This window comes from Pleurodeles waltl, chromosome 1_2, assembly GCF_031143425.1.
Source record: "Pleurodeles waltl isolate 20211129_DDA chromosome 1_2, aPleWal1.hap1.20221129, whole genome shotgun sequence".
Taxonomy (NCBI): Eukaryota; Metazoa; Chordata; class Amphibia; order Caudata; family Salamandridae; genus Pleurodeles; species Pleurodeles waltl.
Window position 1 is genome coordinate 1,343,119,423 of NC_090437.1, and position 21,588 is coordinate 1,343,141,010.

The 21,588-nt window shown below is 44.8% G+C and overlaps 1 protein-coding gene across 3 annotated transcripts in view; it reads right to left on the minus strand.

Annotated features, from left to right (window-relative positions):
• Positions 1–6,458: 6,458 nt before the first annotated feature.
• Positions 6,459–21,588, minus strand: part of CA9 (carbonic anhydrase 9) — a 324,823-nt gene continuing 309,693 nt past the window's right edge. For all 3 annotated transcript variants that reach the window (XM_069205726.1, XM_069205727.1, XM_069205728.1), the window contains 3 exons: positions 21,126–21,161; positions 16,898–16,991; positions 6,459–10,576 (listed from right to left, as the gene is read on the minus strand). In XM_069205726.1, coding sequence (XP_069061827.1) covers positions 10,510–10,576; positions 16,898–16,991; positions 21,126–21,161 — 197 coding nt within the window. In that variant the 3' untranslated portion in view covers positions 6,459–10,509. The remainder of the gene's footprint in view (positions 10,577–16,897; positions 16,992–21,125; positions 21,162–21,588) is intronic.

Here is a 21,588-nt window from a genome sequence, read left to right on the forward strand (position 1 = left end):
GGTACATAAACATTAGAAATAGTATAAGGTCACTACAACGGGGAAGTAAACCTATTTTTATGATAACAATAAGAAGTCTATGAAGAGTTTTGTAGATTATAATAATTGAGTTGACAAAAGAAATAAAATATAAATTAATCCAAGGAGATTGGATGAACTGAATTTATTCCTTTCCTTCAAAAAGTAACTTTACCGTGGAAGTCTAGGTTTACTTCCCTCTTGTAGTGACCACATACGAAACCTAAATCAGGGCGTAACTCCCCTTGGAACTTGTGAGGTCCTTTTTCTGTAGAGAGCCGCTGATTAGTTTCCCTCAATACTGCCATTTGAGGGATGGTACGAGTGAAGGGTCCTATAGAAGAGGGTCAGTCTTCTGTCTCTCTTCCTGATCTAGAAGAGGGTCAGTCTTCTGTCTCTCTTCCTGATCTAGAAGAGGGTCAGTCTTCTGTCTCTCTTCCTGATCTAGAAGAGGGTTAGTGTTTTCTGTCTCTTTGCAACCTCTCTAAGGCATGGCTGTGATGACCAAGTGCAGAAGGCTCACTCCTCCTTGTGCCTTTGCTGGGGGTCCTCCATCCTAGAGATGCCCCTACTGCGAGGAGCATCCCTCTGGACAAAGTCTGAGTCTGGGACACAGCTTGAGAAGGACAAATAAAAGAAGAACTGACCCGAACTCGTTCTGAAAGTATGGACAGAGACTAAACATCCCTTGCCTGTGGTACCCCAATAGGAGGGAGCTCTTTTGACCCAGTTGTAGTTCCAGTTCAATGTTGTCTTCAGTCAAGGATGGGGTGCTCCTCAGAATACTCAGAGGACTACTGAACAACCAAGGCTGATGTCTGCCGGACAGCTAACTTCTCAGAGGCGAAGGGGTATCACCTCGAGTCTGACCTGCAAGAAGAACTGTTCTTGGTCCTGGAGTGCCTGAAAGATCCTGTCTGAGTAATAGGGAAGGAGTGATCCATCCCTGCAGAAAGAGCAGACTACTGGTGATGTCATGAGGGGGACCGGTGCTGTGGGTCCAGGACTTGTTAAAGCATGATGGCCATGCTCTACTCTGTTGGCATTATAGCAGAAGGTTTGTGGCACTGCTGAAGCGCGCCCGATTGAGTCACCACATCTTCTGTGATGCCTCATCTGTGGCACTTCCTCCACTGTGTGCCCGAGACGCTTGTGCCATCGAAGCAAAAACTATTACCTAGTCACAGATCTTGCCAACCAAGGTGCTTCATACTTTGCTGCCACAACCATAGCACTTACAACCCAGTGTGTGAAAGCAGTCTGCACCGCTGAACATTACCTGTCCCAAGAGTGCCTGAAAGACTTGCATAGTGGCTAGCCCCATGGCTCTTGCAAATCCAGTGCCCATGTGGCTACACCAGGAGAAAGTTGCTGTCTGGAGGCACTTGCCAGAGTGCATCCAAGTTTCTGTGGGACTGCGAAGGAGCTGAATGCTTGTGTGCCTGATCAGAACTCAACAACCGTTGTTGCATCGCCTTGAAGCAACTCAGCTTCTGTCCCAGACCTGCACCGCAAGTGGGCTGCATCACCACTTCAATCAGCGAGGACCAAGTCGCTGACTCACCCTTTTCCCAGAGGAGGCCCTTACATACACAGGGCCTCATTTACAACTTTTTGCCAGAGGACAGCATCACAAGGCTTCTTGCTGTGCTGGGCTTCGTCAAAAATAAAGGACAGGAGTGTGCCATACTAATGACACATGGGGGCATATTTATACTTTATGATGCAAAAGTGCACTAACGCAGTTTTGCATCAAACAGTTTAGCGCCGGCTTGCGCTATTCCTGAGCGCCAGCCGGGCACCATATTTATGGACTGGCGCAAGCTGGTGCAAAGGGTGAGATAGCGTAAAAAAAATTACATTAGCCGGTTGGGGGTGGTGGTATGGGAGAAGGGCTTTTGCACCAGAAAATGACATTAGGCTGGTTAGAGGCACACAAAAAATGCCTCTAACCAGCCTTGCATCATTTTCTGATGCAAAACCATCCATACGACATAAGTCATGTCTTAGAAAAGACAGGAGTCATGCCCACCACCCCAATGGCCAGCACAGTGGACCAGTGTCCCCTGGGTTTGGCCATTGCACCCTGTGCCATACTTACCTGGGATGGGGGTCCCCCATCCTCCGGCATCCCTCAGGTGGGGGTGTTCCTAGGGCTTGAGGAGGGCACCTGTGGACCCGTTCCATGGAAATGGGTCCAAAGGTCCCCTAACACCTGGTCTAACCCAGGCGTTAAATAAAGGTGCAAAGCAAGCTTTACACCATTATTTGGCCCTTTCTTCCACCCATGTGTCATATTAGCACGGGGGTAAAAATGGGGCTATGTGGATAGCACCATTTTTTAGACGGGAACGCCTACCTTGCATCTAATTGATGCAAGGAAGGTTCAAACATCTAAAAAATTGTGCAAACTCCAGCATTTTGACGTTAGACGTGTCTGACATCAAAATATAAATATAAATATGGAGTTCGTTTTGTGCCATATCTGCAAAAAAAAATATATTGCAAATTCAGTGCGAATGGAGTATAGATATGCCCCATGGTGCATTCCTGTCCTATCTGCCTGCACCGGCGTACAGACTGGTGCCTCCCATCAGTGCAAGCACTCGTGCACCATGGTGCAAGGGAATCTGCGTTGTTGGCACAATTGTTTTTGTGTAGGAAAAGACTCCTTCCTGCACAAAAACAATCAATGGAGGCGTTTTCCTCTGTCTATGTCTTCTCGTTGCTCATCCTCTGAGGAGGCCTACAGTTTTTACACATTCCCAGGTTTACAGCTTCGGGCAAATCTGGGAATGTGTCAAAAACCGTGGGTGTTGCGTTGGAGAACCCACTGCAATGCCCATGAAATGCCTCCTTGACGTAGAGTAAGGCATCACAGCGCTTTGCGCTGCCTTGCCTTACTCCGCATCTATGAAGCCGTGCGAAGCAGCACAGGGTGGCTGTGCGTCGCGTCATAGATATGATTGAGATGCCTGCAGCACCAGAACACCACAAGGAGTGATGCTCCTGTGGCGCAGGCGTCTTGTAAAGGAGGCACTCAGTGTGCCCACTGGGTCTATCGACTGAGGGCCATGTTTATACTTTTTCACGCAAAACTGCGCTAACGCAGTTTTGCGTGAATACGTTTACCGCCGGCTAGCGCCATTCCAAGATGCCAGCCGGGCGTCTTATTTATGAAATGGCGCAAGCCAGCGCAAAGGGTGGGCTAACGTCATGGAGAATGACGTTAGCAGAGTGGGGTGGCGGTATGGGAGATGGGAGTTTAGCGTTAAAACATGACGTTAGGCTGGTTAGAGTAAAAAAAGATGACTCCAACCAGATTAGCGTCATTTCTTGACGCTAAACCTACCATACTGCATGACTCCTGCCTTATAAAAGACAGGAGTCATGCCCACCACCCCAGTGGCCAGCACAGGGGACAAGGGCCCCCAGGGCATGGTCACTGCATCCAGTGCCATGTATGGGGGCCCACTTCAGGGCCCCCAATGGCACTTTCAAAAATAAATGAAAATACCCACCTCTACTTACCTGGGATGGGGTTCCCCATCCTCTGCTGTCCCTCTGGTGTGGGTGTCCCTGGGGCCTAGGGAAGCCACCTGTGGACTTATTCCATGGTGTTCCAGAATGGAAATAGGCCCATGGGTCGCCTAACGCCTGCCCTGACCCAGGCATTAAATAATGGCACTAAGTAATCTTAGCGCCATTATTTAGGCCCGCCTCCCTCCCGTGCACCATTTTTCCATGGGAGGATAAATAAGGCACATGGTCCTTAGAGTCATTTTTTTGCCCGTGAATGTCTACCTTGCATCTCATAGCGGCAAGGTAGTTTTCTGCAGGGAAAAAATGACATTAACTCCAATATTTTGGATCTAGACATGTCTAGTGCCAAAGTATAAATATGGAGTTAAGTGAGCACTGAATTAGCGTAATTGTTTTTACTCTAATTCAGCGGAAACTGAGTATAAATATGCCCCTAAGTGCCTGGAAGAGGGTTGCATGCTGAGGGTAGCTGTGTCTGTTGATGGAAGGAGATGCATCAACTACCCAGACACCTCTGCCTCGCAGGACTCCTACTCGTACATATCCCATGCATGCACAGAGCCAGATGAGGACGGGAGTTCTTTTATATCCCTGCGAAAATGTGGAACAGCCTCCCAGTCCACATCAGAGCTTCCTCATTCTTCCCTCTTCTTGAATTCCAGAAATAGATGAAGACCTTACATTTCAATTAAGCAGCCAACCATAGGTAGGGCTAGGCACGCACACCTGCTCAGTGCCAGGATACTGTTGAGTGTGATCATGGGCTTTAACATAACATAACAACATGACATAACATAACATAACAACATGACATAACATAACAACATGACATAACATAACATAACATGACATCTGCCACTGAGAATCAAGTGCAGAAGGGGTTGTACTTGGCCTAGTTTACAGAGCCATAGGAGGACAGACTCCTGGACATCAGAAGGAAACAACCCCAGCCCCCAAAGCTGAGACCCGGTACCCACCCTCTGCTCTGCAGCCCAGCGAGTGGGGTCAGACGCGCAGTTAGGTACAGCAGCTGTGAAATACAGTACACATTGCTAATCAGTGAGATATGGCTCTTACAATTTATTTACCTGTTTAAAATTATCTACTACACACATTTATGACCTGTAGGGACCATGGCGCCGAGCACGTCAAAAGTAATCTTCATTGAAGCGCAGGACATTCACTCACATGGACTGAGGTGTCCAGCCTAAGATCCTGGAAATGGCCGGTTTTAGCTGCTTTCTGAAGTTTCAGAGTGGGTCAGGTGGAGATTATTCCACAGCTGTGCTGCCACTGGAGAGAAGGCCCTGCACTCAAAAGGCCCAGTGAAGATTTGGAATATTAAGTCTAAGGACTTCCTCTGACTGTCTTAGAACATAAAATGAGAACATTCTAGATAAAGGATGAAGTCTCCTATAGAAGAGTCTTCTGTGCACTAAACATCCAGGTCTAGTTTGCATGTTGAAGTATCTGCAGACATCTATTTCTTGGGGTCCTGAGAACCTGCACCGGCTGCTAGGCTATGGAGGCTCCAGACCCCAAGAAATAGATTCCAAGGTCTTTGTATTGAAATCCTTCTGGCTGCTGCATGTTGAAGTATCTGCAGTTTGTTCAGTTGCTTGGATGGCTGATCCAAGTCAGCAGAATTACACCAGACCAGCCTTGCAAACACAGGCTTATTCATAGTGTGCATCCTTTGCTGAAGACTAATAGAGTAAATAATCATTCTAATCCCCCCAATTGAAAGCAGTCTGGGCTTCACGTACCAAACAATTTTGCCTTTGCAAACGGCCTATTCACAGAATCGGGTTGTTTGGAAACGTAAATATGGCTTTTCTGATGTACAAAGCCCAAATTGCAATGCAGTAACTTGTTACCAAATCGCAACTTGGGTTTGAAAATCGGTATTTGGGAGGGGCTTGTTTGGGGCGTCCCTTCCAAATACCAATTCGCATTGGTACGTATGAATGTTCTGGAACCTAAAACATGCAGTCGCAAAACATTCGCACTGTACTGCCAACTCAAAGTTGGTTGAATAAATATTTTTTACGCGCACGCAGTGCTCCCACAGGACACTGCCTACACATAAATAATAAAAATGAAACTTTTAATTTTTTATCTTTAAACACATCACGATTTTCTTTAATGAAAACGGACTGAATTTGAAAAAAATGTTTGCTTTATTAAAAAGCAATCACAGACATGGTGGTCTTCTGAGCCCAGCAGGCCACCATCCACGTAATGGCAGTGAATCCTAATGGGTCACAAATTAAAATGTGATTTACCTCATTAATATTCATGAGGTAGGTCTATTTGCAATGCACAATGAATCGCTATTCAGGGAATAGGGGCTAAATAACACCTTTGAACATTAGTGTTCACGATTCACAAAAATCGTTGTTTGATAATCGCTATTGCTATTGGTCGACAACTAGACCTGAATCTTTACTACGGACTGTAATGGAACTTCCATGGTAAGAGTCGGTTTCTACTCAGATTCTTCACACTTTGCATTGGAGTGGAAAGTGCATTTCCTTAGGACGTCTGTCCGTAGGGAACTAGAATTTCTGTTTTTTGTCCGCATCACTTTAATCATTTTTAGCCATTCAGTATAACACCTGCACGCAATCCTTGGAAACGTCTGCATCAGAGTGGATCAGTGCTGGTCTGTAACTAATGAAATATTCAGCATAAATGTCTTATAGCCTTACAGATGCCAATATGTGCTGTAAGGAAGCACCTTACCCGGCTTGCGCCAGCCACCGGTGCACCGAGACGGGGCAGTCGGACCCTATCGGGATAAAAAAATACACACCAGACAAAAGCACCCCATTGAAGACTCTGGAGAAGAAATAACACATTCAATTCTCAAACATCATTTAATCGTCACACAGATGTTTGATTTTCATAATAAAAATATTTATTTTGTATATTTATATATAATTGTATGTCTAGGTCAACATATTGTGATAGACGCCTCTTCCCTTCACACAGCAGTGAGTGATTGTTACCAAAAAACAGGAGAGTTCGACAATCGTTAATCCTCCTCAGACTATGCTATTAATAAATATGCTCAGATTTGGTTGAGTGACCGTAGAGGAATGAGGGATAGATGGAGGTCTGGGAGACCTTTGGTTTAGTGGCAAGGCGTGATGATGCTTTTTTATTACAGACATCGTAAGCTGATAGTTGTATTAAGCGCGATGGCTATCCTTCCGAAGGTATGACCTGAGGCGGTACGGTAGAATAGTGCGGATGTTCACTGCTTGGATGGAGAGGGCACTTGCTGCTATGATGGGGGAAGGAGGAAGAGCTGCAAAGGCAATGCTGGTGTCCCCAGTGGTGATGGTTGGGATAATGAAATGTGAGGACAGTGATGGGGTAGACATCTGAGAGGAACATGGTGAAAATTGAGAGTTCTAAAGAAATTGATCCTAGTCATAACTATGAAGTTCCAGCACATTGGAAGGATAAGACCAGGTAGCAGATGGAAAGAGACCTAAGAGAGGAGTCACTTGTGGAGATATTCCTCAAAAAGAAGCCTGTGTAGAGAGCCCTACGTATGGTATCTGTGGGGGGTCAGCCCTGTGTGCGATCTGTGTGATTGGACAAAACACTTTTTAATGAAAATCTGTGAGTCCAGTTTGGAAATGAAAATTGTATGAGAATGTTTCAGAAACGAGAAAAGAGAACCGGTGTGTCAAGGTCAAAAGCAGTTCCCCACAAATTTCTACTGTCCAACTATTGCTGAGGTGGCAATTATGAGCATTTAATACAATTTACTAATGTAAGTATCTATTACATACGTTGGTGCTTTTGTTGCACAAAATGCAGTGGTTTACAGAAACCCGGGAAATAAGGGAAATATTTTATGGATGTCTGTGAAATATGTATTTTATCATCATAATGACTGCCCTCAAAGTACATTGTCAGGGCTCCTAGTATTACGCTTTCCTTATCTACATCTATTGAATAGAAATAAATATGCACACTTGCTGAATAGGGAGCTAAGGAGATACCTGCTGCTTAGATACCTGTCAGGACACAGACCATCCGGGACACCTGTTGCACTGAGGCATAAAAGTGATGCTAGTTGGACTGAGAACTGTAAGGGCACAGTTGTATAAGGGCACCGCTGTGTAAGGGCACAGCTCTATAAGGCACAGCTGTGAAAGGGCACAGCTCTATAAGGACACAGCTCTATAAGGGCACAGCTGTGTAAGGGCACAACTCTATAAGGGCACAGTTGTGTAAGGGCACAGTTATATAAGGGCACAGCTGTGTAAGGGCACAGCTCTATAGAGGCAAAGTTGTGTAAGGGCACAGCTCTTTAAGGGCACAGTTGTGTAAGGGCACAGCTCTATAAGGGCACAGTTGTATGAGGGCACAGTTCTGCAAGGGCACAGTTGTGAAGGACACAGTTGTGTATGAGCACAGTTGTATGAGGGTGCTTGTTAAATGGATTACAGTAAAGACATTCACTGGATAGAGATCCATAGTACACATCTAGAACTGTGACCTTAGCACACTCATTGAATTGAGACCTCAAAAGGCACTTATGAGATTTAGATTGGTAATGCAGTCATCAAACTGCGACCTCAAACTACCCTAATTTAATCAAGCTGTGTAAAGACACTTTGGAATGAGTAAATATGCTAACAGGTCACTGGATATAGATTTTTTTTAACATACCCATTGAGTAGATATCTGTGAAGTTACACATTGGTTTTAGATTTGTCAAGATACCCATGTGGAGAGATCTGTGAAATACTCACTGGTTTTAAACTTGTTAAGATGCTCATCTTGTACATAGCTGTGTAAATACTCACTGGGTTTGGATTTATTAAGATATCGCATGAGTATATATTTATGAATGCACCCATTCAATTTAGATTTGTGAAGATACACATAGAATAGATATCTGTGAAGGCACTCTCATTGGATATAGATTTAAGATAACCCATTGGGTAGATATCTGTGAAGGCACACATTGGTTTAGATTGGTTAAGATACGTATGGAGTAGATATCTAGGAGGGCACGCATTGGATACAGATTTGTAAAGCTACCCGTTTTGTACATATCTGTAAAGGCACTCATTTGTTTAGATTTGTTAGGATACATATAGAGTAGATATTTGTGAAGGCACACATTGGATATAGATTTGTTAAGATACACATTATGTTGACTTCTTTAATTGTACTGAGAACTGTAAAGATATTTGTGGGATAAAGATATGAAAAGATCCTTGTTTGATTGAAATTCATAAGGATGCACACTACAATACTATGTTTTGGAATGATGTCTATTGGGACAATCATTAAATTAAGATCTTTAAAGATTCTCACTGGATTGGGACTTACAAGAACATATGTTGCATTAGGTTAAGGAAGGACACTCACTTGAGTGTTATCTATTAGTGCACACTTTGAATTCTGTGTGCTGCAATATGTACAAATACTTGTTAGGATAAGAGCTGTATATGGACTCATTGAATTGCAGTTTTGTTTACTGCACAAAAAGAGTGAGATCTGTAACTAATTATTAGATTTTGATAAGCAAAGACACTAATGGACAGAGATCTGTAAAGACATCTGTTTGCTTAAGTTCTGTTGGACACATCTGCAAAGATGCAATGGGTTACGATTTGTAGAGACACTCAGGTAAAGATATGTAAGGACAATGATGGGACAAAGATTTGTAAGCATACACGATATACTGAGATATGCAAAGACAGTAATTTGACAAATGTTTGTGCAGACAAATGTAGGTTAGAGTTCTTGATATCGGTTAGGCATAGACTTCATTGTTTATGTGTTGATATCAGTGAAGCTATGAAGAAACCTGGCTTGGGTGCTGTGGTCTCTCAGCTACACTGTTGTAGTGGGGGTGTGGGGGGGGGCTTAAGAGCTCAGCACAGTGGCTAATAAAATAAAAACTTTCAAGGACAGTGGTAGAAAGGTGAGATGTAAGAACGGCAATGAGTGTTAGACATGCACGATTCCCCATGTGGGATAAATGGGATACAGAACTGCAATATTAGGGTCAGAAAAGCAGAAATTCATTCATGATGACTAAATAGGGACTTACAGATAAACCAATAATTTGAAAAGCTGTAATTATCCTTTTTGCGTATACCTTTCTGAAGATTAAAATGTTAACTAAAATGAGTTAGGACATTGGTTGACTGCAAATGGGAGAGTTTTAAGATAAGTGAATGATCCCTTGATCTATGAGCAAACATGATAATGTTTCTGAGGTGAGGGAAGGTCAAAGTGATTAGGGTAAGCGTTCTCTGAAACCCTAGAGAACAGTAGTTTATTTTTTAAAAGCAGGGTACCTAGGAATCAGACGAGTGTCAATGAGCACCAGCAGACTGTGACCCAGTATGTAAGAGGCCGCTCCATTGACATTTCATCATTATAATTCCTGCACCTTCATATATATGCCACGGGATCAGATTTATTTCACTTACAGTGCCCTGGACCGGGAATACTGCTCTTGTCTTGTATGACGTTCAGTTTTTGTTGTGAAAATATTGTCTTTAACATGTAGGGAAGTGGTATATCTCTCTCTGTTTTTGTTGTGTGATCTATGTAACACTGTACCAGTTGAAAGCATGGTGGTGTGGTTATAAAGAGTTACATTCAGGGCTGGTGTTGCTGTGGTGGGTGTTGAAATGGAGTAGTGCTACTTTTGGGGTGACAGGGTGTGTGTGTGTGCTTCAGATGATGAAGGGGTCTTTCTCTGCAGCTTGGCCTTGTTACATTGAAATCAGGACAGTCTCTCAGTGCTAATGACGTGCTGCACTTGGGTGTTTGTGACTTCACTCCAGGCGTTATGATAGATGAGTTAACACCATGTTGCTTGTTTGACTGCTTGGTGATGCCTTCGCTTCTTCTTGTTGCGTAACACCCAGTGGTTTAGGTTCCAGATTGCCCATTGGCCCTCTAAGCAATGTTCTCCTCTGTGGTGGCTGCTTTGTAGATGACGTTTGGCTTGTCTTCAGAGTTCATCCTAAGAAGAAACCATTGAGGGGATTAGAAAAGAGATACAGTGGAATGAACTTTGAGAACACTGCAGTAAAGGGGGAAAGTAACAAGTCATACCTCTTAATTCCAAAACATGTACATGTTCTCCTCACTTAAACTTGAAGCTAAGCTTCACGTTCATATTCACTTCAGGGACCAAGAAAGATCGCTGAGAATACACCCATATTTCTTATTCCTATCTATTGGTTCAAGGTGTTGCTATGCGTGATCGCTGTAGAATCCGATTGCAGCGAACTCAGTGATCCCATCTTGACACAAGATCTCAGTGTCATAAGCCAATAAGGAGAGCAAGAGGCGGACATACAAATGATAAGGATAAGCAAAGTCCTTGATTGACCCCCCCCCCGAAGGAAACAAAACTAAGGGGACTGAGGCACAACTTGCACTTCTTGATAGGCGTTAGTCAAGAAGGATGTGAAGGGTTAAAGTGCTGTACAGATGTTTATATTAAAAGCAATATCTACCAGTGAGTTAATGAGCTATACTGATTCCATTAGAAATAACAACATCTATCAGTGTGGTAAAGCGCTCTTATAAAGTCTACAATAACAAAAATATCTATCAGTGAGGTAAAGCGCTGTACTAATGTCAATAATAATCAATAAATCCATCAAAGGTTTAAAGAGTGATAATAATAATACAAATATCAATTGGATAATTAGCTAGATTGATGCTGATAATAATATCTATCAGTGGGACAAAACACTATTCTATTGTTGATAAAAAATAACAGTATCTATATTATTGATGGATTGAGAGTGATACTAACATTGATAACAATATCAATGAGTTAAAGAGCTATAACTTTAGGAATATGAACAAAATCTATCAGAGCAATAAAACGCTATCCTAATGTAGATAATAAAAATGTAAGAAAGATGTAGATAATAATATCTTTAAGAAGGATAAAACGCTATTCTAATGTAGATGATAATATCTTTAAGAAGGATAAAGAGCTGTTCTAATGTTGATAGTAATAACAATATTTATCAGAGGGACACAGCATTATCATAGTTTTGGAAAATAAAACTATCTATAAAAGTGAGAAAGTCATAATCTAATTTCGGTAATAACAATATATCTCAGAAGAATTAAATGCTATTATAATGTTGATAACAATGTTAATCTGGTGCCAAATTGATATTCTGATATCGATAAATAATATCTAGCAGAAAGATAAAGTGCTATTCTAATGTTGATAATAATAACAATATGTCTCGGGGGATAAATTTATATTCTAATGTGGCTAATAATAACAGTCTGTATCAGAAGGATAAAGCACCAATGTTTATAATAACTGTAGTTATCAATGGCTTAACAAGCAATACTAATGGCCAAAGTAACAAGAATATTGATGGATTAAAGAGATAAATTGACATAGATAATAAAAATGTCTATCGGTGGGGAAAAAGCACTGTTCTAATATTGATAAAAATAGTAATCTCTACCCAAGCAACGGTTAACCAGTGATACTAACATTGATAATGATATCAATATTAATTAGTTAAAGATCTATAATGTTGGGAATAATAAAATCTACCAAAGCGATAATCTGCTATTCTAATGTTGATAATAACCATATCTTCAAGAGATATGAATAGCCATTCTATTATTGGTAACAATAGTATTATCGACAGAGGGATAAAGCATTATTTTAGTGCTGATAAATAATTTAAAAAATCTGGAAGAGGGATAAAGTGATATTCTAATGTCAATAATAATCCCAATATTTGTCAGAAGAATTAAAGGCCATTATAATGTTGAAAACAATATTTATCTGGGGATAAATTGATATTCTGATGTTGATAATAATAACCTTATATATCAGAAAGATAAAGCATTATTCTAATGTTGATAACAATAACAATATCTATCCGGGATAAAGTGATATTCTAAAGTTGATAATAATATTAATATCTATCAGAAAGATAAAGTGCTACTCTCATGTTGATAATAATAATAATAATATCCATCATGGGATAATGTGATACTCTAATTTTGATAATATTAACAATACCTATCAATGGGTTAAAGAGCTAAACTGAGGTTGACAATAATAATATATAGGTAAATACAGTCACTCTGAGAACCTTGACCACATCTCCGTCATCCGGTTTTGGCCTCACACACTGGGGACCATTGTAGTGCAAACAGTGGACTTGTATCTATTTCTAACCTGAGGTTTAAACACTCAGGGCCAGATTTACCATTCTCTCCTTCAGCTCAAGGCAGCAAGCCACCTTGTTGTGATGCGTGAACGAGCAGGAGTGTGTTATATTTACCACCATACATCGTATTCCGGTCCTTTTCTAGGGCTGTGCACTTTGGCTGCCTAGCACCAATGCAGATACCCTTGTGTCATGGTGCAAGGGTGCCTGCTTTGTGGGCAGAATTGTTTTTGTGCAGGAAGGGACACCTGGATGAAAACAATCCTGAGAGGCATTTTCCTATTTCTACGTGTGCTGCAGAATCCAGCACAAATAGAAAGAGGAAAAAACAAAGAGAAATAAATATATCTCTCCTTGTTACGCCTCACCAAGGGAGGCGTAGCATTTTAACACATTCTCAGGTCTACCACTAATGGTAAATCTGGAATGTGCCAAAGTCCAGTGGTGGGTGCGTGGGAACACCCAGCTCCACCCATGGAATGCCTTTCCAGGGCAGAGTAACGCATGGCAGCAACTTGTGCTGCCTTGCGTTACTCTAGATTTATCAAGCCATGCAGGGACATGCAAGGTGGCCTTGGGTGTTGTGATAAGTCTCACTTAGGTTTTGCAACATCCATGAGCCCCTTTGCATGGCCCAAGGGCGATGCAACACCTTGATAAATATGGATCTGAGTTATGGTGTAAAAAAGACATATTAATTATGCGATTCCTGAAGCAATCCTGCGAATAGCCTCAAGGAGATTTTTAAAAACACTGTAGAACCCATTTGAGTTTGTTGGACAGGGTACGCTACCACACATATTGATTCCGAATGCCTTTTAAAGTCAGGGCAATCACCTGCCTTCTGCCAGCTGACCATGCATTCTACTGAGGGCAGACATTCAGATGTCAGGGAAAACCTGGTGGTTCCAAAAAGGAAACAGCATTGAGGAACCCCAAACACTGGCAAATAAAACTTTCAGCACATCAGGGCCAATATGTTTTTGTTTTGTAACAACAAATTCTCCGTTTGGGACTCTTTTTGTAAAAACTAAATGTTGTTGTGCTGCTGCATTGGACATAGCGCCCACGCACCCAGGTTTCAGTGCCTTCACGGGAGCCATTGTGTCAGCGGCTCATCTGTAGGCACAGTGATCGCCACCTGTTAGGCATAGAATTCTACATGTCGTGGCCGTGTTCTGCCAGGGCAGAGGAGTACATCAGAACGGAGTAAAATCAAACTCTAAATAAGCCTCTCAATGCTTAAAGAAGCTACAAAAACATAAACGTGCAATAGTGCATAAATGAGTGAATGAGCACATGGACTTCTTGGAATATCTTGTCTTAGGTCAGAGTGCGCTGCCTTCGGGCCTGGAGTTAATCCTCATGTTTTTCTGTCCTGCATCCTCTTAGATTCCCATACCTAGGCCACAGACATCACAGTGCTGCAGTAAGAAACAAGCACTGGCAAAGCCAATATAGGTCTTGCCTATGTGGAGGTTTTGGCTTTGCCAATGTTTTTCAGTCATGTTGTGTGGCTGCTGTTCAGCATGGCTAAAAATTAGTTGTGTGGCTTAGAGTAGACTGGCATAGAGGAGAGTGGTGTAGACTGGTATGGAGTGGTGTGGAGTGATGTAGAGTAGCGTGAAGTGGAGTGGAGTGGCGTAGAGTGCAGTTGCATAGAGTGAAGTGGTGTAGGGCAGAGTGGTGTAGCATAGAGTGGAATGACATAGAGTGATGAAGACTGGAATGGCTTAAACTGGAGTGGCATACAGTAGAGTGGCTTAGAGGAGAGTAGAATGGTGTATAGTAGAGCGGTGTAGCCTGGAGTGGCATACAGTGTAGTCTTGTAGAATAGAGAGGCATAGAGTAGAGTGACATACAGTAGAGTGGCGTAGAATGATGTAGAGTGGAATGGAGTGGTGTAGGGTGGAGTGGTGTAGAGTGGAGTGATGTAGAGTGGAGTGGCATAGATTAGAGTTGTATAGAGTAGAGTTGAGTGGAGTACAGTAGACTGGCATAGATTAAATTGTTATAGTGTGGAGTGACTGAGTAAAGTGGGGTGAAGTAGAGTGGTGTGGAGTGACATTGAGTAGAGTGGCGTAAAATAGAGTGGAGTGGTGTAGAGTGGCATAGAGTGCGATGGCATGGTGTAGAATGGCGTACAGTAGAGTGGCATAGTGTAGCACTGTTTGGAATGGAGTAGAATAGCATGGAGTGGTGTGGAGTGGAGTGGTTTAGGATATATTAGAGTGTAGTAGAGTGGCGTAGAGTGGAGTGGCATGGAGAGTCATTGAGTGTCATGGAATGGCATAGAGTAGCATGGCGTGGAGTGGCATAGAGTGGATTAGAGTGGCACTTGTGGAGTGGCTTAGAGGAAAGAGGAGTGGAGTATTGTGGAGTGACATAGAGTGGAGTGGCGCAGAGCGGCATAGAGTAGAGTGATGTAGAGTAGAGTGGATTGGCATATGTAGAATATGTATTAGAGTGAAGTAGCAATGAGTGGTGTGGAGTAAAGTGGAGTGGCACAGAGTAGAGTGCAGTAGTGTAGAGGGCTGTAGAGTGGCATTGTGTGCAGTGGAGTGGCTTGGAGTGGCATATAGCAGCATGGAAAGAGTAGAGTGGTGTAGAGTGGCATGGATTGGAGAAGAGTGGAGTGCAGTAGAGTTAAATGGAATGGCATAGAGTGACATAAAGTAGAGTGGTGTAAAGTGCAGTGGCATAGAGTGGAGTGGCGTAAAGCTCTGTAGAGTGGTTATTGTGTGGAGTGGAGTGGCATAGAGCAGAGTGGCGTGGAATGTGTAGATTTGAGTCAAGTGGAGTGGCTTTGAGTAGAGTGGGGTGGCATATGATAGACTGGAGTGGTGTAGAGTAGCGTGGCAAAGTGCGGGTGGTGTAGAGTGGCAGAGAGTGGAGTCCAGTGGTGTACAGTGGAGTACTACAGAGCAAAGTGGTGTAGAGTAGGTCGGTTTTGGGTGTAAGTAATTAATGAGTCAATGGAGAGGGCAGATAGAGTGGAAACAAGATAAATAAGAAGCAGTATGCCTGTGTTAACAGTAGGAAAGCACATTACATGTCCAGGAGTAATGCTGAAACACTTATAGAATAGCATAAAAGTGTGTTGCAAAAACAGGAGGAAGAAGAAAGATGAGAAAGAACACATGTACTTGGTCCATGCTCCACGAAGGAGCTAACACAAGAAAGGAAGGGAAGCCTATAGGAGCTAAGCAATCAACAGATTGCAAATGAGACTGACAATGAAAACTACTAATGGTATCTTGTGGGCGGGCAGTAAACCTACTGATTTGTAAACAATAGGTCTTGCGCCACTGCGCATGTGAGGCTTAAAAATATTTTAAAGTCCTCACCCACAGCCCCTCCTGCAGGCAAAACATTAGGGCACCAAGCCTACAAAAAGTCAGTCAACCTTTGCATTGGGCCTTCCGCTGGGTGGCAATTTGTGGCGTTTCTAGTAACGTTTGACCCTTATGAGCTACAAACGATTATTTTTGTTAAAAATGTATGCAGCAGACATTGGATTATGCGGCAAATGTAAAAATAGGCAAAAATGCTGCAGCTGGGCAATCACATGACTGCAGCGGCTCTGCCTATCACAAAGGTCTATAAAATGTGTCTATAAAAGACCATTTCCATTCTTTAGCTTCCATTTCTCCCATCTGTCCGTCCATTCATCTACCATTGTTCCTGTCTGTCCATCCACGCATCCATCCCTCTATCGGTCTCTCCATCCATCTATAGCTCTCTCCATATCTCTTTTGATTCCCATCTATTTGTCTGTCTGTCTGTTGTGTGTATGAACCTTCTCCCTGTCCATCAAGTCATCTATTCATCCATCTAACCACCCATCCATTGTCCCCCTCCCCATTGCTGAGTTTTCATCTTTCCGCTCCCCCTTCGGTCCTCAGTTTCTTCATCCACCTCTCTCCTTCCCTCTAGACACCCCTGGGCTCCTCCATCATTGTATCCATCACTGCCATGTGAACCCCCTTCCCTGGGGTGTCAGGTCTTAACTGGACCATGCTAGGTCCATCTAGGTCAGATTGTGAGATTCTCAAGTGTCCTCTGTGGATATTGGGGGTCCTGACTCCACAGAATGGACTCCATTGGTGCATCCTCACCTCCTGTTCTTACTCCGCTGTTTTCTCACGTAGACGAAGAAGGCCACCGCTGTGACAGCGAAGAGGACCCCGAAGATGATGGCGAGCATGTCACCTGTAGAGAGGGAAGACAGAGGTGTCAGCACTGGCCATCTGGCTTCAAGGCACATGATGTGCTCTGGATGGTTGGTGGAAGAGGACAGGTCAGTTCTGCAGCTGGTTACTAAAGCACCTAATCACCTCCATCACTCCTGCAGGAGGATCCAACATCCACCCACAGCCCGCAGGAGAAGGAACATCCCACAGGCTGTGCACCCCACACCATGCGCCTACCACCGACCAGGAAACATCCCACAGGCTCTGCACCCCACACCATGCGCCTACCACCGACCAGGAAACATCCCACAGGCTGTGCACCCCACACCATGCGCCTACCACCGACCAGGAAACATCCCACAGGCTCTGCACCCCACACCATGCGCCTACCACCGACCAGGAAACATCCCACAGGCTCTGCACCCCACACCATGCGCCTACCACCGACCAGAAAACATCCCACAGGCTCTGTACCCCACACCATGCGCCTACCACCGACCGGGAAACATCCCACAGGCTCTGTACCCCACACCATGCGCCTACCACCGACCGGGAAACATCCCACAGGCTGTGCACCCCACACCATGCGCCTACCACCGACCGGGAAACATCCCACAGGCTGTGCACCCCACACCATGCGCCTACCACCGACCGGGAAACATCCCACAGGCTGTGCACCCCACACCATGCGCCTACCAACGACCGGGAAACATCCCACAGGCTGTGCACCCCACACCATGCGCCTACCAACGACCAGGAAACATCCCACAGGCTCTGTACCCCACACCATGCGCCTACCACCGACCAGGAAACATCCCACAGGCTGTGCACCCCACACCATGCGCCTACCACCGACCAGGAAACATCCCACAGGCTCTGTACCCCACACCATGCGCCTACCACCGACCAGGAAACATCCCACAGGCTCTGTACCCCACACCATGCGCCTACCACCGACCAGGAAACATCCCACAGGCTGTGTACCCCACACCATGCGCCTACCACCGACCAGGAAACATCCCACAGGCTGTGTACCCCACACCATGCGCCTACCACCGACCAGGAAACATCCCACAGGCTGTGCACCCCACACCATGCGCCTACCACCGACCAGGAAACATCCCACAGGCTCTGCACCCCACACCATGCGCCTACCACCGACCAGGAAACATCCCACAGGCTGTGTACCCCACACCATGCGCCTACCACCGACCAGGAAACATCCCACAGGCTGTGCACCCCACACCATGCGCCTACCACCGACCAGGAAACATCCCACAGGCTGTGCACCCCACACCATGCGCCTACCACCGACCAGGAAACATCCCACAGGCTGTGCACCCCACACCATGCGCCTACCACCGACCAGGAAACATCCCACAGGCTGTGCACCCCACACCATGCGCCTACCACCGACCAGGAAACATCCCACAGGCTGTGCACCCCACACCATGCGCCTACCACCGACCAGGAAACATCCCACAGGCTGTGCACCCCACACCATGCGCCTACCACCGACCAGGAAACATCCCACAGGCTGTGCACCCCACACCATGCGCCTACCACCGACCAGGAAACATCCCACAGGCTCTGTACCCCACACCATGCGCCTACCACCGACCAGGAAACATCCCACAGGCTGTGCACCCCACACCATGCGCCTACCACCGACCAGGAAACATCCCACAGGCTCTGTACCCCACACCATGCGCCTACCACCGACCAGGAAACACCCCACAGGCTGTGCACCCCACACCATGCGCCTACCACCGACCGCGACTCTGCAGCGTAAGCGAACCACACAGCGGCCGATTCACAAAAGCATTTATGAGTATGGGAAGCAGCACTACAGGAGTACACTTTTAACTACTCTGACGCGCCTGGTGAACTAGCGCTGAAACAAATAACTCACTATCAGTAAAAGCAGAGACAGGGCACTTTCTTTTTAAGAAAGAAAAACCTTTATTGTATGATTAATGAAAATCTGTACAATATAAGGTGCACAGTCCTTTTGCATATGTAGTAACTGTGTATGAATATTCCCATGCTAGTCCCATCTTTGATCTTTCGGGGTCATGTTTTCGATGGCATGTAAGAGTGGTTAATAGACATGCGCAGGAGTACTCCTTTACACTCACACTAATAATTACACATAACTCCTAGTACTTAATCCACCACTAGATAATGGAGGGAATACTCCAGCTTCCTCAGCGCACATAAGTAGCCCAATAACCAACACATTTACACAAATAGTGACAACCACGGGGCAAACTGCTAACTTTGGGTTACAAAGCAGTGTACTACTCACCATAAGGTGCTTCAATACCTCGTCAGGGGTAGTAAGCGCTATATAAATATAACTACTATACAGTGCAACACAATAGAAAATGCTTTTGTGTATAGGTCCCTTTGTGTCCAGAGACAGCTCTACTGTTCAGTGTCATGCGTCACAAAGTCTCAGAGGCTGCCACCCTCAGCTCTACATAGGATATGATGCAGCTCAGCTGAACATCATATAGCATCAAGGCCAAGGAGGCTGCGTCAAAGGCTATTTAGTACTCCTTATCCTATAGTAAAGGTCTAGGTCTCTACGTCACAGGTCCAAAGGGGGACAGAACTTACACCTTATTCTATAGTAAAGAACTACATCTCTCTGTCACAAGAGCGGGGGGGGGCAGAACTTACAATCTATCCTATAGTAAAGGTCTACATCTCTCTGCCACAAGAGTGGGGGGGGGGCAGAACTTACACCTTATCCTATAGTAAAGGTCTCCATCTCTCTGTCACAAGTCCGGGGGGGGGGGGTGAACTTACACTCTATCCTATAGTAAAGGTCTACATCTCTCTGTCACAAGAGTGGGGGGGGCAGAACTTACACCTTATCCTATAGTAAAGGTCTCCATCTCTCTGTCACAAGTCCGGGGGGGCGGAACTTACACCTTATCCTATAGTAAAGGTCTTCATCTCTCTGCCACAAGAGTGGGGGGGGCAGAACTTACACCTTATCCTATAGTAAAGGTCTACATCTATATGTCACAAGAGTGGGGGGGGCAGAACTTACACCTTATCCTATAGTAAAGGTCTCCATCTCTCTGTCACAAGTCCGGGGGGGGGGGGGGGTGAACTTACACTCTATCCTATAGTAAAGGTCTACATCTCTCTGCCACAAGAGTGGGGGGGGCAGAACTTACACCTTATCCTATAGTAAAGGTCTCCATCTCTCTGTCACAAGTCTGGGGGGGGGGGGGTGAACTTACACTCTATCCTATAGTAAAGGTCTACATCTCTCTGTCACAAGAGTGGGGGGGGGCAGAACTTACACCTTATCCTATAGTAAAGGTCTCCATCTCTCTGTCACAAGTCCGGGGGGGCGGAACTTACACCTTATCCTATAGTAAAGGTCTTCATCTCTCTGCCACAAGAGTGGGGGGGGCAGAACTTACACCTTATCCTATAGTAAAGGTCTACATCTATATGTCACAAGAGCGGGGCAGAACTTACACTCTATCCTATAGTAAAGGTCTACATCTGTATGTCACAAGTCCGGGGGGGCAGAACTTACACCTTATTCTATAGTAAAGGTCTACATCTATATGTCACAAGAGCGGGGGCAGAACTTACACTCTATCCTATAGTAAAGGTCTACATCTCTTTACCACAAGTCCAAGGGAGGGGGCAGAAATTACACTCCATCCTATAGTAAAGGTTTACATCTATATGCCAGAAGTCCATGGGGGTGGGGTCTCACAATCTATCTTGTAGTAAAGGTCTACATCTCTGTGTCACAAGTCTGGGGGGGCAGAACTGACACTCTATCCTATAATAAGGGCCACAAGTGCAGGGGGGGAACCTTTACTCTATCCTACAGTATTAAATATTATATAAGGTTGAATAACCAAAATTCAGATGTACTAAACAGAGAGAATGTAATAATTAGTCTGAGTGATGTAGGGTAGGCAGAGGTGGGAGACAAACAGGTAAGGTATCCTCTAGCATGAAGGAGGCCGGGTGACCAGTGGCCTCTGGATGGATGCTCAGGAGTTTAGTAAGAGGCAATAATGCGGCGGGGTTGAGCAGTAAGATGGAGGGAAGGGTGAGAGGTGATGTCAGGGAGGTGGGGGGATGGTGTTTGTGCAATTAGAAATCCACTCACCTGTACCAAGGGAAGACCTCGTGAGATGTTCAGCATCTGAGCAAGAAGACAAAAAACCTTCAATGAATCCTCAATGAAAGATAATATTTAAGGTGCCAGTAAGGCAGTCATACTGAGGGCACAGGACACCGGGCCAGACAGCAGACCCAGGGCAAAGCCCATCACACCAGACCACAAGACAGGTGTTCATGCAACAGATAACATCAAGGCAGTGAGACAGATGTGGGACAGAGGCCTCTCCAAAGGGAGGCAGCTGACATTCTGAAAGATCACAGCAGACACCCCAAGGCACTCAGATAACACTAGAAGAACAAGATAAGTCAGGGCCTCTCAGGCTGTGGTGGGCATTCGTTTTTTGTTTTACAGACACAAACTCCTGTTTTGGTGGATGGCTGAGTGGAGTATATTTATCAGGAATCGGTGCAGGGCTCCAAGTCCTGTTGCTGATCTGCCGTGTGCCAAC